The sequence below is a fragment of the Lagenorhynchus albirostris genome, chromosome 1 (assembly GCF_949774975.1).
Source record: "Lagenorhynchus albirostris chromosome 1, mLagAlb1.1, whole genome shotgun sequence".
Lineage (NCBI taxonomy): Eukaryota > Metazoa > Chordata > Mammalia > Artiodactyla > Delphinidae > Lagenorhynchus > Lagenorhynchus albirostris.
Genome location: NC_083095.1, coordinates 67,679,663 through 67,697,152, shown reverse-complemented (window position 1 = coordinate 67,697,152; position 17,490 = coordinate 67,679,663). Strand labels below are relative to the sequence as shown.

Below are 17,490 nucleotides of genomic sequence, written 5' to 3'. Positions count from 1 at the left end.
GAGAGTGGACATCCTTGTCTATTTCCTGATCTTAGAGGAAATGCTTTCAGTTTTTCACCATTGAGAATGATGTTTGCTGTATATGGCCTTTATTTTGTTGAGGTAGGTTCCCTCTATGCTCACTTTCTGGAGAGTTTTTATCATAAATGGGTGTTGAATTTTGTCAAAAGCTTTTTCTGCATAAGTTGAGAAGATCACATGGTTTTTATTCTTCAGTTTGTTAATATGGTGTATCACATTGATTGATTTGCGTATGTTGAATCCTTGCATCCCTGGGCTAAATCCCACTTAATCATGGTGTATGATCCTTTTAATGTGTTGTTGGATTCTGTTTGCTAGTATTTTGTTGAGGATTTTTGCATCTATATTCATCACTGATATTGGTCTGTAATTTTCTTTTTTTGTGGTATCTTTGTCTGGTTTTGATATCAGGGTGATGATGGCCATGTAGAATGAATTTGGGAGTGTTCCTTCCTCTGCAACTTTTTGGAAGAGTTTGAGAAGGATAGGTGTTAGCTCTTCTCTAAATGTTTGATAGAATTCCCCTGTGAAGCCATCTGGTCCTGGACTTTAGTTTGTTGGAAGATTTTTAATCACAGTTTCAATTTCATTACTTGTAATTGGACTGTTCATGTTTTCTGTTTCTTCCTGGTTCAGTCTTGCAAGACTTATACCTTTCTAAGAATTTGGCCATTTCTTCCAGGTTGTCCATTTTATTGGCATAGAGTTCCTTGTAGTAGTCTCTTATGATGCTTTGTATTTCTCCGGTGTCTGTTGTAACTTCTCCCTTTTCATTTCTAATTTTATTGATATGAGTCCTCTCCTTCTTTTTCTTGATGACTGGCTAAAGGTTATCAATTTTGTTTGTCTTCTCAAAGAACCAGCTTTTAATTTTATTGATCTTTGCTATTGTTTTCCTTGTTTCTGTTCCATTTATATCTGCTTTAATCTTTATGATTTCTTTCTTTCTACTAACTTTGGGTTTTGTTTGTTCTTCTTTCTCTAGTTCCTTTAGGTGTAAGGTTAGATTGTTTATTTGAGATTTTTCTTGTTTCTTGAGGTAGGATTGTATTGCTATAAACTTCCCTCTTTGAACTGCTCTTGCTACATCCCATAAGTTTTGGATCGTCATGTTTTCATTGTCATTTTTCTCTAGGTATTTTTGATTTCCTCTTTGATTTCTTTAGTGATCTCTTGGTTTTTTAGTAATGTACTGTTTAGCCTACATGTGTTTCTGATTTTTATGTGGTTTTTTCCCTTGTAATTTATTTCTAATCTCATAGCGTTGTGGTCAGAAAAGATGCTTGATATGATTTCAATTTTCTTAAATTTACTGAAGCTTGATTTGTGACCCAAGATGTGATCTATCTTGGAGAATGTTCCGTGTGCACTTGAGAAGAAAGTGTAATCTGCTGTTTTCGGCTGGAATGTCCTACAGATATCAATTAAATCTATGTGGTCTATTGTGTTATTTAAAGCTTGTTTTTCCTTATTAATTTTCTGTCTGGGTGATCTGTTCATTGGTGTAAGTGAGGTGTTAAAGTCCCCCACTATTATTCTGTTACTGTTGATTTCCTCTTTTATAGCTGTTAGCAGTTGCCTTATGTATTGAGGTGCTCCTATGTTGGGTGCATACGTATTTCTAATTGTTATTTCTTCTTGATCCCTTGATCATTATGTAGTATCCTTCCTTGTCTCTTGTAACATTCTCTATTTTAAAGCTATTTTGTCTGATATGAGTATTGCTACTCCAGCTTTCTTTTGATTTCCATTTGCATGGAATATCTTTTTCAGTCCCCTCACTTTCAGTCTATATGTGTCGATAGGTCTAAAGTGGGTCTCTTGTACATAGCATATATATGGATCTTGTTTTTGATTCCATTCAGTGAGCCTGTGTCTTTTGGTTGGAGCATTTAATCTATTCACATTTAAGGTAATTATCGCTACGTATGTTCCTTTTACCATTTTCTTAATTGTTTTGGGTTTCTTTTTGTAGGTCCTTTTCTTCTCTTGTGTTTCCCACTCAGAGAAGTTCCTTTAGCATTTGTTGTAGAGCTGGTTTGTGGTGCTGAATTCTCTTACCTTTTGCTTGTCTGTAAAGCTTTTGATTTCTTCATCGAATCTGAATGCAATCCTTGCCAGGTAGAGTAATCTTGGTTGTAGATTTTTCCCTTTCATCACTTTAAATATATTGTGCCACTCCCTTCTGGCTTGTAGAGTTTCTGCTGAGAAATCAGCTCTTAACCTTATGGGAGTTCCCTTGTATGTTATTTGTCGTTTTTCCCTTGTTGCTTTCAATAATTTTTCTTTGTCTTTCATTTTTGTCAATTTCATTAGTATGTGTCTCAGAGTTTATCCTCCCTGGGACTCACTGCGCTTGGGTTTATCCTGCCTGGGACTCTCTGTGCTTCCTGGACTTGGGTGGCTCTTTTCTTTCCCATGTTAGGGAAGTTTTTGACTATAATCTCTTCAAATATTTTCTCAGGTCGTTTCTCTCTTTTCCTACTGGGACCCCTATAATGCGAATGTTGTTTCGTTTAATATTGTTCCAGAGGTCTCTTAGGCTGTCTTCATTTCTTTTCATTCTTTTTTCTTAATTGTATTCCGTGGCAGTGAATTCCACCATTCTGTCCTCCAGGTCACATCCATTCTTCTGCCTCAGTTATTCTGCTATTGATTCCTTCTAGTGTAGTTTTCATTTCAGTTATTGTATTGTTCATCTCTGTTTGTTCTTTAATTCTTCTAGGTCTTTGTTAAACATTTCTTGCATCTTCTCGATCTTTGCCTCCATTTTTTTCCGAGGTCCTGGATCATCTTCACTATCATTATTTTGAATTCTTTTTCTGGAAGTTTGCCTGTCTCCACTTCATTTAGTTGTTTTTCTGGGGTTTTATCTTGTTCCTTCATCTGGTATATAGTGCTCTGCCTTTTCATCTTGTCTGTCTTTCTGTGAAAGTGGTTTTCATTCCACAGGCTGCAGGATTGTAGTTCTTGCTTCTGCTGTCTGCCCCTGGTGGATGTCGCCGTCTAAGAGGCTTGTGTGAGTTTCCTGATGGGAGGAACTGGTGGTGGGTAGAGCTGGCTGTTGCTCTGGTGGGCAGAGCTCAGTAAAACTTTAATCTGCTTGACTGCAGATGGGTGGGGCTGGGTTCCCTCCCTGTTGGTTTTTCGGCCTGATGCAACCCAACACTGGAGCCTACCTGGGCTCTTTGGTGGGGCTAATGGCAGACTCTGGGAGGGCTCATGCCAAGGAGTACTTCCCAGAACTTCTGCCAGTGTCCTTGTCCCCATGGTAAGCCACAGCCACCGCCCGCCTCTGCAGGAGACCCTCCAACACTAGCAGGTAGGTCTGGTTCAGTCTCCTCTGCGGTCACGGCTCCTTCCCCTGGGTCCCAGTGCGCACACTACTTTGTGTGTGCCCTCCAAGAGTGGAGTCTCTGTTTCCCCCAGTCCTGTCGAAGTCCTGCAGTACAATCCCACTAGCCTTCAAAGTCTGATTCTCTAGGAATTCCTCCTCCTGTTGCCGGACCCCCAGGTTGGGAACCTGACATGGGGCTCAGAACCTTCACTCCAGTGGGTGGACTTCTGTGGTATAGGTGTTCTCCAGTCTCTGAGTCACCCACCCAGCAGGTATGGGATTTGATTTTACTGTGATTGTGCCCCTCCTACCGTTCCATTGTGGCTTCTCCTTTGTCTTTGGATGTGGGGTATCTTTTTTGGTGAGTTCCAGTGTCTTCCTATTGATGATTGTCCGCCATCTTAACAGTATTAAATTTTCTGATCCGTGAGCATGGGATATCTTTCTGTTTATTTCAGTCTTTTAATAATATTTTGTACTGTGCAGAATGTAAGATTTACACTTCTTTTGCTAAATTTATTCCTTTGTATCTTTTTAATGCTATTGTGAATGGAATCGTTTTCTTAATTTCATTTTTAGGGTTACTCATTGCAAGTGTGTAGATACCCAGTTGACTTTTATGTATTGATCTTACATCCTGCAACATTGCTCAACTTCTTTTGAAATGTCTCCCGCATTCTTTGATCACTTCCTTACTTTTTTCCATAATAAGCTATTCCAGTCTCATCTTGTACTTTCTCTGTCCGAGTCCAAGATTCAGCCATTTGTCTAAGGAGCGCTGGTTGCTTTTTGTGGAGAATGGTGTTTAGAAATCAGTGTCTGAGCATTAGGTACTCATTGCTGCTAGGATGTCACAGTTCTTGGGTCCTCTGAATGGACAGAACTAAGAAATACATGTATATCAATATTTATACCAATATTTAATGCTATAAATCTTCCTGCTTATCTCTCTATTTAGACAAAGATAGATAACCTCTGAAATTGTTTCAATTCAGAAATACAGGATTCATTCTAGCTTTTCCTTCTCCATTTACAAATTTATAATTTCTTTCGCTGACAGTGAGAAACATGGCTCCCAACATCCTCAACATAATTACTTATTTATCAATTCTCAATTCCTTAACCAATCTCCCAGTCTTTGTTGAAACAATGCTCTGCTCAGCCACCTTCCTCACACAGGCTTCAGACCCCCAGTTTTTCACATTTCAGCATCTTTGAAATCATATGTATCTTAAAATTGATGGTGTGTTATAGAATTTTATTGACAACATTCATTCTTCCTTAGTGCTACATAAAATAGCAGTGCCTGTTATAATGACATCATCTTAGATTTGAAGAAATATGCTTATTTAGATATCTATTTGCCTAGAGTCTAAGAAGCTAAGTAAATTTGATTTAAGAATTAACATAAGTTTAAATGACACTGTTTTTGGGTGATTGAGAAGGAATAGTTCTAGAATTTGTCATTTGAATTATAACATGTCTGTGTACAGTGAAGGAAATATTTGTTGTATCATCACATGACTACAAACAGTATAAGGTAGTGTCTGCCCAATATAATAAGCATTTAAGCTATATAAGAGAGCCACTTCTGGATTTTTTTTTAACATCTTTATTGGAGTATACTTACTTTACAATGGTGTGTTAGTTTCTGCTTTATAACAAAGTGAATCAGTTATACATATACGTATGTTCCCATATCTCTTCCCTCTTGCATCTCCCTCCCTCCCACCCTCCCTATCGCACCCCTCTAGGTGGTCACAAAGCACCGAGCTGATCTCCCTGTGCCATGCGGCTGCTTCCCACTAGCTATCTATTTTACCTTTGGTAGTGTATATATGTCCATGACACTCTCTCACTTTGTCACAGCTTACCCTTCCTCCTCCCCATATCCTCAAGTCCATTCTCTAGTAGGTCTGTGTCTTTGTTCCCGTCTTACCCCTAGGTTCTTCATAACCTTTTTTTTTTTCCCTTAGATTCCATATATATGTGTTAGCATACAGTATTTGTTTTTCTCTTTCTGACTTAGTTCACTCTGTATGGCAGACTCTAGGTCCATCCACCTCACTACAAATAACTCAATTTCATTTCTTTTTTATGGGTGAGTAATATCCCATTGTATATATGTGCCACATCTTCTTTATCCATTCATCCGATGATGGACACTTAGGTTGCTTCCATCTCCTCGCTATTGTAAATAGAGCTGCAGTGAACATTTTGGTACATGACTCTTTTTGAATTATGGTTTTCTCAGGGTATATGCCCAGTAGTGGGATTGCTGGGTCGTACGGTAGTTCTATTTGTAGTTTTTTAAAGAACCTCCATACTGTTCTCCGTAGTGGCTGTATCAATTTACATTCCCACCAGCAGTGCAAGAGTGTTTGCTTTTCTCCAGAGTCTCTACAGCATTTATTGTTTGTAGATTTTTTGATGATGGCCATTCTGACCGGTGAGATGATATCTCATTGTAGTTTTGATTTGCATTTCTCTAATGATTAATGATGTTGAGCATTCTTTCATGTGTTTGTTGGCAATCTGTATATCTGCTTTGGAGAAATGTCTATTTAGGTCTTCTGCCCATTTTTGGATTGGGTTGTTTTGTTGTTGTTGTTGTTATTCAGCTGCATGAGCTGCTTGTAAATTTTGGAGATTAATTGTTTGTCACTTGCTTCATTTGAAAATATTTTCTCCCATTATGAGGGTTGTCTTTTGGCTTGTTCATGGTTTCCTTTGCTGTGCAAAAGCTTTTAAGGTTCATTAGGTCCCATTTGTTTATTTTTGTTTTTATTTGCATTTCTCTAGGAGGTAGGTCGAAAAGGATCTTGCTGTGATTTATGTCATAGAGTGTTCTGCCTATGTTTTCCTCTAAGAGTTTGATAGTTTCTGGCCTTACATTTAGACCTATAATCCATTTGGAGCTTATTTTTGTGTATGGTGTTAGGGAGTGTTCTAATCTCATACTTTTACATGTACCTGTCCAGTTTTCCCAGCACCACTTATTGAAGAGGCTGTCCTTTCTCCACTGTACATTCCTGCCTCCTTTATCAAAGATAAGGTGACCATATGTGCATGGGTTTATATCTGGGCTTTCTATCCTGTTCATTGATCTTTCTGTTTTTGTGCCAGTACCATACTGTCTTGATTACTGTAGCTTTGTAGTATAGACTGAAGTCAGGGAGCCTGATTCCTCCAGCTCCGTTTTCCGTTCTCAAGATTGCTTTGGCTATTCGGGGTCTTTTGTGTTTCCATACAAATTGTGAAATTTTTTGTTCTAGTTCTGTGAAAAATGCCAGTGGTAGTTTGATAGGGATTGCATTGAATCTGTAGATTGCTTTGGGTAGTAGAGTCATTTACACAATATTAATTCTTCCAATCCAAGAACATGGTATATCTCTCCATCTATTTGTATCATCTTTAATTTCTTTCATCAGTGTCTTATAATTTTCTGCATACAGGTCTTTTGTCTCCTTAGGTAGGTTTATTCCTAGATATTTTATTCTTTTTGTTCAATGGTAAATGGGAGTGCTTTCTTAATTTCATTTTCAGATTTTTCATCATTAGTGTATAGGAATGCCAGAGATTTCTGTGCATGAATTTTGTATCCTGCTACTTCACCAAATTCATTGATTAGCTCTAGTAGTTTCCTGGTAGCATCTTTGGGATTCTCTATGTATAGTATCATGTCATCTGCAAACAGTGACAGCTTTACTTCTTCTTTTCCAATTTGGATTCCTTTTATTTCTTTTTCTTCTCTGATCGCTATGGCTAAAATTTCCAAAACTATGTTGAATAATAGTGGTGACAGTGGGCAACCTTGTCTTGTTCCTGATCGTAGTGGAAATGGTTTCAGTTTTTCACCATTGAGGACGATGTTGGCTGTGGGTTTGTCATATATGGCCTTTATTATGTTGAGGAAAGTTCCCTCTATGCCTACTTTCTGGAGGGTTTTTATCATAAATGGGTGTTGAATTTTGTCAAAAGCTTTCTCTGCGTCTATTGAGATGATCATATGGTTTTTCTTCTTCAATTTGTTAATATGGTATATCACGTTGATTGATTTGCATATATTGAAGAATCCTTGCATTTCTAGGATAAACCCCACTTGATCATGGTGTATGATCCTTTTAATGTGCTGTTGGATTCTGTTTGCTAGTATTTTGTTGAGGATTTTTGCGTCTGTGTTCATCAGTGATATTGGCCTGTAGTTTTCTTTCTTTGTGACATCTTTGGTTTTCGTATCAGGGTAATGGTGGCCTCATAGAATGAGTTTGGGAGTGTTCCTCCCTCTGCTATATTTTGGAAGAATTTGAGAAGGATAGGTGTTAGCTCCTCTCTAAATGTTTGATAGAATTTGCCTGTGAAGCCATCTGGTCCTGGACTTTTGTTTGTTGGAAGATTTTTAATCACAGTCTCAATTTTAGTGCTTGTGATTGGTCTGTTCATATTTTCTATTTCTTCCTGGTTCAGTCTTGGTAGGTTGTGCATTTCTAAGAATTTGTCCATTTCTTCCAAGTTGTCCATTTTATTGGCATAGGTTTGCTTGTAGTAATCTCTCATGATCTTTTGTATTTCTGCAGTGTCTGTTGTTACTCCTCCTTTTTAATTTCTAATTCTATTGATTTGCGTCTTCTCCCTTTTTTGCTTGATGAGTCTGGCTAATGGTTTATCAATTCTGTTTATCTTTTCAAAGAACCAGCTTTTAGTTTTATTGATCTTTGCTATTGTTTCCTTCATTTCTTTTCATTTATTTCTGATCTGAATTTTATTATTTCTTTCCTTCTGCTAACTTTGGGGTTTCTTTCTTCTTCTTTCTCTAATTGCTTTAGGTGCAAGGTTAGGTTGTTTATTTGAGATGTTTCCTGTTTCTTAGGGTAGGATTGTATTGCTATAAACTTCCCTCTTAGAACTGCTTTTCCTGCATCCTGCAGGAATGGGTCGTCGTGTCTCCACTGTCATTTGTTTCTAGGTATGTTTTGTTTTGTTTTGTTTTGTTTTTTGCAATACGCGGGCCTCTCACTGTTGTGGCCTCTCTCGTTGCGGAGCACAGGCTCCGGATGTACAGGCTTAGTGGCCATGGCTCACAGGCCCAGCCGCTCCGCGGCATGTGGGATCTTCCCAGACCAGGGCACAAATCCGTGTCCCCTGCATCGGCAGGCGGACTCTCAACCCCTGTGCTACCAGGGCAGCCCTGTTTCTAGGTATTTTTTTTTGATTTCCTCTTTGATTTCTTCAGTGATCACTTTGTTATTAAGTAATGTATTGTTTAGCCTCCATGTTTTTGTATTTTTTAAAGATCTTCTCCTGTAATTGATATCTAGTCTCATAGTGTTGTTGTGGAAAAGACACTTGATACAATTTCAATTTTCTTAAATTTACCAAGGCTTGATTTGTGACCCAAGATATGATCTATCCTGGAGAATGTTCCATGAGCACTTGAGAAAAATGTGTATTCTGTTGTTTTTGGATGGCATGTCCTATAAATGTCAATAAAGTTCATCTTGTTTAATGTATCATTTAAAGCTTGTGTTTCCTTATTTATTTTCATTTTGGATGATCTGTCCATTGGTGAAAGCGGGGTGTTAAAAGTCCCCTACTATGAATATGTTTCTGTTGATTTCCCGTTTTATGGCTGTTAGTATTTTTTTTTAACATCTTTATTGGGGTATTATTGCTTTACAATGGTGTGTTAGTTTCTGCTTTATAACAAAGTGAGTCAGTTATACATATACATATGTTCCCATATCTCTTCCCTCTTGCGTCTCCCTCCCTCCCACCCTCCCTATCGCACCCCTCCAGGCTGTCACAAAGCACCAAGCCAATATCCCTGTGCCATGCGTCTGCTTCCCACTAGCTATCTACCTTACTACGTTTGTTAGTGTGTATATGTCCATGACTCTCTCTCGCCCTGTCACAGCTCACCCTTCCCCCTCCCCATAACCTCAAGTCTGTTCTCTAGGAGGTCTGCGTCTTTATTCCTGCCTTACCCCTAGGTTCTTCATGACATTTTTTTTTCTTAAATTTCCATATATATGTGTTAGCATACGGTATTTGTCTTTTTCTTTCTGACTTACTTCACTCTGTATGACAGACTCTAGGTCTATCCACCTCATTACAAATAGCTCAATTTCGTTTCTTTTTATGGCTGAGTAATATTCCATTGTATATATGTGGCTGTTAGTATTTGCCTTATGTATTGAGGTGTTCCTATGTTGGGTGCATAAATATTTACAATTGTTATATCTTCTTCTTGGATCGATCCCTTGATCATTATGTAGTGTCCTTCTTTGTCTCTTGTAATAGTCTTTATTTTAAAGTCTATTTTGTCTGGTATGAGAATTGCTACTCCTGCTTTCTTTTGATTTCCATTTGCTTGGAGTATCTTTTTCCATCCCCTCACTTTCAGTCTGTGTGTGTCCCTATGTCTGAAATGGGTCTCTTGTAGACAGCATATATATGGGTCTTGTTTTTGTATCCATTCAGCCAGTCTGTGTCTTTTGGTGGGAGCATTTTATCCATTTACATTTAAGGTAATTATTGATATATATGTTCCTATTCCCATTTTCTTAATTGTTTTGGGTTTGTTATTGTAGGTCTTTTCCTTCTCTTGTGTTTCTTGCCTAGAGGAGTTCCTTTAGCATTTGTTGTAAAGCTGGTTTGGTGGTGCTGAACTCTCTCAGCTTTTGATTGTCTGTAAAGATTTTAATTTCTCCATCAAATCTGAATGAGATCCTTGGTGGGTAGAGTAATCTTGGTTGTAGGTTTTTTTCCTTCATCACTTTAAATATGTCCTGCCACTCCCTTCTGGCTTGTAGAGTTTCTGCTGATAGATCAGCTGTTAACCTTATGGGTATTCCCTTGTGTGTTATTTTTCCCTTGCTTCTTTTAATATGTTTTCTTTGTATTTAATTTTTGACAGTTTGATTAATATGTGTCTTGGCGTGTTTCTCCTTAGATTTACCCTGTATGGGACTCTCTGTGCTTCCTGGACTTGATTAACTATTTCCTTTCCCATATTAGGGAAGGTTTCAACTATAATCTCTTCACATATTTTCTCAGTCCCTTTCTTTTTCTCTTCTTCTTCTGAGACCCCTATAATTCGAATGTTGGTGCATTTAATGTTGTCCCAGAGGTCTCTGAGACTGTCCTCAGTTCTTTTCATTCTTTTTTCTTTATTCTGCTCTGCAGTAGTTACTTCCACTATTTTATCTTCCAGGTCAGTTATCTGTTCTTCTGCCTCAGTTTTTCTGCTATTGATCCCTTCTAGAGTATTTTTAATTTCATTTATTGTGTTGTTCATCGTTGCTTGTTTCCTCTTTAGTTTTTCTAGGTCCTTGTTAAATGTTTTTTGCATTTTCTCTATTCTATTTCCAAGATTTTGGATCATCTTTACTGTCATTATTCTGAATTCTTTTTCAGGTAGACTGCCTAGTTCCTCTTCATTTGTTAGGTCTGGTGGGTTTTTATCTTGCTCCTTCATGTGCTGTGTGTTTTTCTGTCTTCTCATTTTGCTTATCTTACTGTGTTTGGGGTCTCCTTTTTGCAGGCTGCAGGTTCGTCGTTCCCGTTGTTTTTGGTGTCTGTCCCCAGTGTCTAAAGTTGGTTCAGTGGGTTGTGTAGGCTTCCTGGTGGAGGGGACTAGTGCCTGTGTTCTGGTGGATGAGGCTGGATCTTGTCTTTCTGGTGGGGAGGTCCATGTCTGGTGGTGTCTTTTGGGGTGTCTGTAACCTTATTTTGATTTTAGGCAGCCTGTCTGCTAATGGGTGGGGTTGTGTTCCTGTCTTGCTAGTTGTTTGGCATAGGGTGTCCAGCACTGTAGTTTGCTGGTCGTTGAGTGAAGCTGGCTGCTGGTGTTGAGATGGAGATCTCTGGGAGATTTTTGCCATTTTATATTACATGGAGCTGGGAGGTCTCTTGTGGACCAGTGTCCTGAAGTTGGGTCTCCCACCTCAGAGGTGCAGCACTGACTCCTGGCTGCAGCACCAAAAGCCTTTCATCCACACAGCTCAGAATAAGAGGGAGAAAAAGTAGAAAGAAAGAAAGGAAGGGAGGGAGGGAGGGAGGGAGGGAGGAAGGAGATAAAATAAGATAAAGTAAGATAAAATAAAGTTATTAAAATAAAAAATAATTAAGAAAAAAATTTTCCTTTTAAGTAGAAAAACAAAACAAAAACAACAAAAAGGACAGATAGAACCCTAGGACAAATGGTGAAAGCAAAGCTATACAGACAGAATCTCACACAGACACATATACATTCAGAAAAAGAGGAAAAGGGGAAAAAATAATATATCTTGCTCTCAAAGTCCACCGCCTCAATTTGGGATGATTCGTTGTCTATTCAGGCATTCCACAGATGCAGGGTACATCAAGTTGATTGTGGAGATTTAATCCGCTGCTCCTGAGTCTGCTGGGAGAAATTTCCCTTTCTCTTCTTTGTTCGCAGAGCTCCCGGGGTTCAAATTTGGATTTGGCCCCGCCTCTGTGTGTAGGTCACCGGAGGGCGTCTGTTCTTAGCTGAGACAGGACAGGGTTAAAGGAGCCACTGATTCAGGGGCTCTGGCTCACTCAGGCCGGTGGGAGGGAGGGGCACGGTGTGCGGGGCGAGCCTGCGGCGGCAGAGGCCAGCATGACGTTGCAGCAGCCTGAGGCGTGCCATGTGTTCTCCCGGGAAGTTGTCCCTGGATTCCGGGACCCTGGCAGTGGTAGGCTGCACAGGCTCCTGGGAAGGGAGGTGTGGATAGTGACCTGTGCTCGCACACAGGCTTCTTGGTGGCGGCAGTAGCGGCCTTAGCGTCTCATGCCCGTCTCTGGGGTCTGTGCTGATAGCCACAGCTCGCACCCATCTCTGGAGCTCCTTTAAGCGGCGCTCTTAATCCCCTCTCCTCGTGCACCAGGAAACAAAGAGGGAAGAAAATGTCTCTTGCCTCTTCGGCAGGTTCCGACTTTTTCCCTGGACTCCCTCCCGCTAGCCGTGGTGCACTAACCCCTTCAGGCTGTGGTCACACCGCCCTGCGATCCCACCAAAGCCGAGCCTCAGCTCCCAGCCCCGCCCACCCCGGCGGGTGAGCAGATAAGCCTCTCGGGCTGGTGAGTGCTGGTCGGCACCGATCCTCTGGGCAGGAATCTCCCCGCTTTGCCTTCTGCACGCCTGTTGCTGTGCTCTCCTCCGCGGCTCCGAAGCTTCCCCCCTCCGCCACCCGCAGTCTCTGCCCACGAAGGGGCTTCTAGTGTGTGGAAACCTTTCCTTCTTCACAGCTCTCTCCCACTGGTGCAGGTCCCGTCCCTATTCCTTTGTCTGTGTTTATTCTTTTTTTCTTTTGCCCTATCCAGGTACATGGGGAGTTTCTTGCCTTTTGGGAGGTCTGAGGTCTTCTGCCAGCGTTCAGTGGTTGTTCTGTAGGAGTTGTTCCACGTGTAGATGTATTTCTGATGTGTCTGTGGGGAGGAAGGTGATCTCCGCGTCTTACTCTTCCGCCATCTTTCCCCTCTCCTGGATTTTTTTAAGAAGTATGCTAATATACAAGTATGCTAATTCAAAGCAGTTTTGTACACTACTGTAATTAATAGGATTTTATTGATAATATAATTATAGTATCATAACTTTAATTATTAAAATACATGTCAATTATATCTGGTAACCAAGTAACCAGTACCTCTTCATAACTTTATTCTCCTGGGATACTTTTTTGTATCATTTGTATAACCTGTCTTTTAAATATGCATATTATCCTCTAAAACCTTGCTCTATTGCATCTAAAAGATTTGCATTGGTCATTATCCTTTATACTATCCTATAAGAATGAAGTATTCATTGTATTCATAGGATCTTCGAAATCAACTCTATGAATCATATTATTTAAATTTTATTTCTGCTATTTCAAGAAGTAAACTGGAAGATATTGCAAATGCAGCATTAGCAGCTAGTGCAGTAACACAAGTAGCCAAGGTAAGAGGTTTTGGTTGGCTGATAACATTTTGTTAAATGTAAAATTCAGTAATATTCTGAAATCTATAAATAGACATTGGTGTCTAATTTACAAAGGACTGGAACAACCTAAGAAATATTTAGACCCAATACTTCTAGAAAGAGTTCTGATAGTGTAAATTATCTTCAACTTGGACTAGGCAAAATAAACCAAACTAAAGGAACTTATTACTCAGTTAATTTGAAAGACAAAAATAAGAAGCTGAATCAATTTTTGTTTTGGGCTGGGATTTGTATAATTTTTTTAGCTCAGCTTAGAAATAGTTTGACAGTTGTATTGTCATAAATTATACCCAGTATATTTTGGCATTGTTTTATCAGTGATCACTATAGTCACCATACTATCTTCAGATATTTTTTTAGTTAGGAGAGAGAATCCAAGGGGGCTATATTGCATATTATAAGAAAGAAGGCCAGCAATTCTATATCATAGTCACTTTTAGTCATGTTTGGCTTAATTATAAATAAATCTATAAAATATATTCTTGGTTGTAGCCCTGTTTTGCCCTTTGTTTCTTGAATTTGGACAAGATATAACTGAAAATTCTACAGAATGATATAGGGCGAATAAAAGACTAAACAACCATGCATTTAATTCCCATTCTTTCATTCTAATAGATTTTTCATTCTTAGATTTAGATAGTCCACTACTACTTCTGATTAGTTTTTAAGGCTTACGTCTTATTCTTTCTCTTCCAAAATTTATCATTAGTTTTACATGAAATAATATGAACAGTTTTCGATTTAACTACGTTTAACGTATCTCAGATAGTCTTCTTCATTTTTCTCCTGATTTACACTTCTAAAGAACTAGTGTAACTTTTCCCCGCCTATAAATATAGTTCACAGTGTAAAAACAGTTACTATGACTTTCTTAGAGAAGTATGATTAAAATGAATATAAAAATTAAAATTGTGGTTTTTCTTCATATTTGATATCCATTCCCATCCCAACCACAATTTATTTTAAAATTTTATATCTTCTTAAATTTTGTTTTCTGAAACTGTTACTCTCCTTGATAATTTATTGCCCAGAGTCTTGGTTTTTTTATTGCTTTTTTATGTTACTTTCTCATTCTTGTCCAATTTGACAATCTACATGCTACATGGTATAACTTTTAGTTATTGAATATAATTATAATTTTATTCATTTTATCATTAGTAGATTAAATCAAACTAAAAATGCATTCAGTATTGTAAAATTGATTTGAAAACCTTTTCTTTTGTTTCTAGGTTTTCGATCAGTATCTCAATTTTATTACTTTGGAAGATGATATGTTTGTATTATGTAATCAAAATAAGGAGCTTGTTTCATATCGTGGTATGTAAAAATAGGAATTTTATAATTCATTGTTAACAAAATGAACAGTGTACTGTAGAAAAACAATAGTAAACATGTTTAGTGCACTCCAGAACCAGCTTTGTTTACAGCCCATAAAGAAAACAAGTCTCAGACTTGAGTTCTGTCACATGTAGACAACACTTACTAAATCTGTTTTGTAAGCTCAATGAAGGACCAATTATCTGACCTTTTAGTTACCCCACAGCAACTTGCACGAGTGGTTCACTCATGGTGTGTAAGACAGTATTTTAGTAGTAAGATTCAGTTAATCTTTTAGTACTTTGATCCTTGGACAAGAACAAGTTTACTTTGCTTCTCTGTGCTTTAGTTTCCAAATCTGTAAAACGGGAATAATAATACTATCTACCTCAGAGTTTTTAATGGGAGTTAAATGCATTCGTGTATGTAAAATGCTTGGAAAAGTTACTGGCATATCGTAAGCACTCAGAAACGGTTGGTTAATGTTGCTATTTGTCAAGATCAGACAACAACAAAGAGTCAGCAGCTACTAATGTCCTGTTATGGAATGAAGTATTGATATAAGTACCATTCTCAAATATAGGTTGTTAGACACCCTTGATTCTTACACCCTGTTCATGCAGTGGTAGGTTTGAGTATTGGTATTTGATCAAATGCTATCTAACCACCTCTGAAGTTTGTATTCCTAGCTTTGATAAACTGACCATTCCTTGGATGTAGATTAAACTTAACAGACGCACACGCATACACACAGTTAACAGACACATATACATACACACATACACATGCACACAGGAACATGGACACCCACACCATGTTTTATTGTCTATGCTGATTCTTTTTCTTTGTAAAAACACTTAACATGAGATCTACTCTCTTAACATTTTTAAGTATATAATACAGTATTGTTGATTTAGGTACAATGTTGTATGGCAGATCTCTAGAACTTATTCATCTTGCCTAACTGAAACTTTGTGCCCATTGATTAGTTATGTCAAATATTTTAAAGAAAATTGCAGACTACAAAAGATGTAATTAGCCAATTCATAGAAATAATTATTAATTTGATACCTAAGTATTGAGATGTTTGGGAATGACTAGAGTTTCAGAGGTTCTAAAGTAGGGGCCTCCCATGGGGGCATTTGGAAATGTGTAAGGACATTTTTGATTGTCACAATTAGCACTAGCAGTTAGTGAGCAGGGACTAGGGATGCTAAATCTTCTGCAGTGTGTAAACCATACTCACATAGAAAATCGTTCTGCTCAAAATACTAGTGGTATTCTATCATAACACACTGGACCAGGTGGTAAGCTCCCAAGAGAAGAGAGCATGAATCTTTTGGTTTCACTGAGCTCCATAGTATGCCTTCTTGCTGAAATTAAGCAACATCTCTAAATGGGTGTAAGTATTTGCTGAATTGCCCATGTAAGAGATTTTTGACAGTACTGTAGTTATTTACAGAAGTCTGTTTACATTTAATTGACCTTTAACTTAATTAGCTACTTAAGATACATGTTTAAAACCTAGTTTCCCTTAAGCCTTTAAACTAAACTTGTAAATTTTATTTTTAAGTCTGTTTATTTGAAAACAAGCACCTTTACTTTTTCTTTGATTAACTCAGATTGAACTGACTAAATTATAATCAGTCTCATTTAACAAACTTAGTCAACAAACTTAGTTTGTTAAATTTCCTTAAACAGTTTAAGTTGCGTTTATAAGTTCAACCTATTCATTTTTTAATTATTTGTTTTTTAATTGATGTATAGTGAATGTACAATATTATGTAAGTTACAGGTGTATAATATAGTGATTCACAGTTTTTAAAGGTTATATTCCATTTATAGTTATTATAAAATATTGGCTGTATTCCCTATGCTGTACAATGTATTCTTGTAGCTTATTTTATACATAATAATTTGCACCTCTTAATCCCTACGCCTAGGTTGTCCCCTCTTCCCTCTCCCCACTGGTAACCACTTATTTGTTATCTATAGCTGTGAGTCTGCTTCTATTCTGTTACATTCACTAGTTTGTTGCATTTTTTAGATTCCACTTATAAGTGATACCATGCAGTATTTGTCTTTCTGTCTGACTTATTTTACTTAACATAATACTCTGCAAGTCCATCCATGTTGCTGCAAACAGCAAAATTTCATGATTTTTTATGGCTGAGTAGTTTTAAGTACTTCAAATACCAGACCAGGCAACTTTATAAATCTAACAAACAAAATCTGCCCAAATATTTAAATAATTATTAAAAATAATTAAATTTATAGGGAATCTAAATTCATTAAACATTCAAGTGTTTATAAATTTGTTTTCTTATATCTCTCAACTTAAAAATCACAAGTCTGAAATTAATAATTATTGAATTAAAAGTATAAATTTAATTTATTAATTTTAAAGTATAATCACATGCTTAATCGCCCAGATTCTCAATAGTATAATTATAGTATAATAATAGTAGTAGATTGCCCTATACACATTTTACAATATAAGCTCATTTACTCCTCAGAATAACTTAATGAAGTAGGAATTAATATTATTTCTGTTTTCTAGATGAAAAAACTGAGGCACAGATACTAAGTAACTTGATAAGGAAATGGCAAAACCAGGTTACTAAATCCAGGCACTCACTCCAGAGTTAGTGCTCTTAATTATTATGTAATTATGTGGCAAATCCTCTCAAACATTGCAAGTGCTTTAATTAATAATCTTAAACAGATTATTCAAAACATAAATCAACCATATTGATACCATGGATTCAATTTTTATCACCTGTTTTCCACGGATTGGGAATTTATCCAATAAAGGACGCGGAGGTGTCAC

At 37.6% G+C, this 17,490-nt stretch overlaps 1 protein-coding gene across 8 annotated transcripts in view; it reads left to right on the top strand.

The window, feature by feature from the left end:
- The window catches only part of SCFD1 (sec1 family domain containing 1), a 134,814-nt gene that overhangs the window by 21,413 nt on the left and 95,911 nt on the right, over positions 1–17,490 (top strand). For all 8 annotated transcript variants that reach the window (XR_009539674.1, XR_009539670.1, XR_009539672.1 and 5 more), the window contains exons 5-6: positions 13,179–13,301; positions 14,573–14,660. Coding sequence is in view for 1 of the 8 variants with exons in the window: in XM_060144189.1 (XP_060000172.1) it covers positions 13,179–13,301; positions 14,573–14,660 (211 nt within the window). In the remaining 7 variants the exon portion in view is untranslated. The remainder of the gene's footprint in view (positions 1–13,178; positions 13,302–14,572; positions 14,661–17,490) is intronic.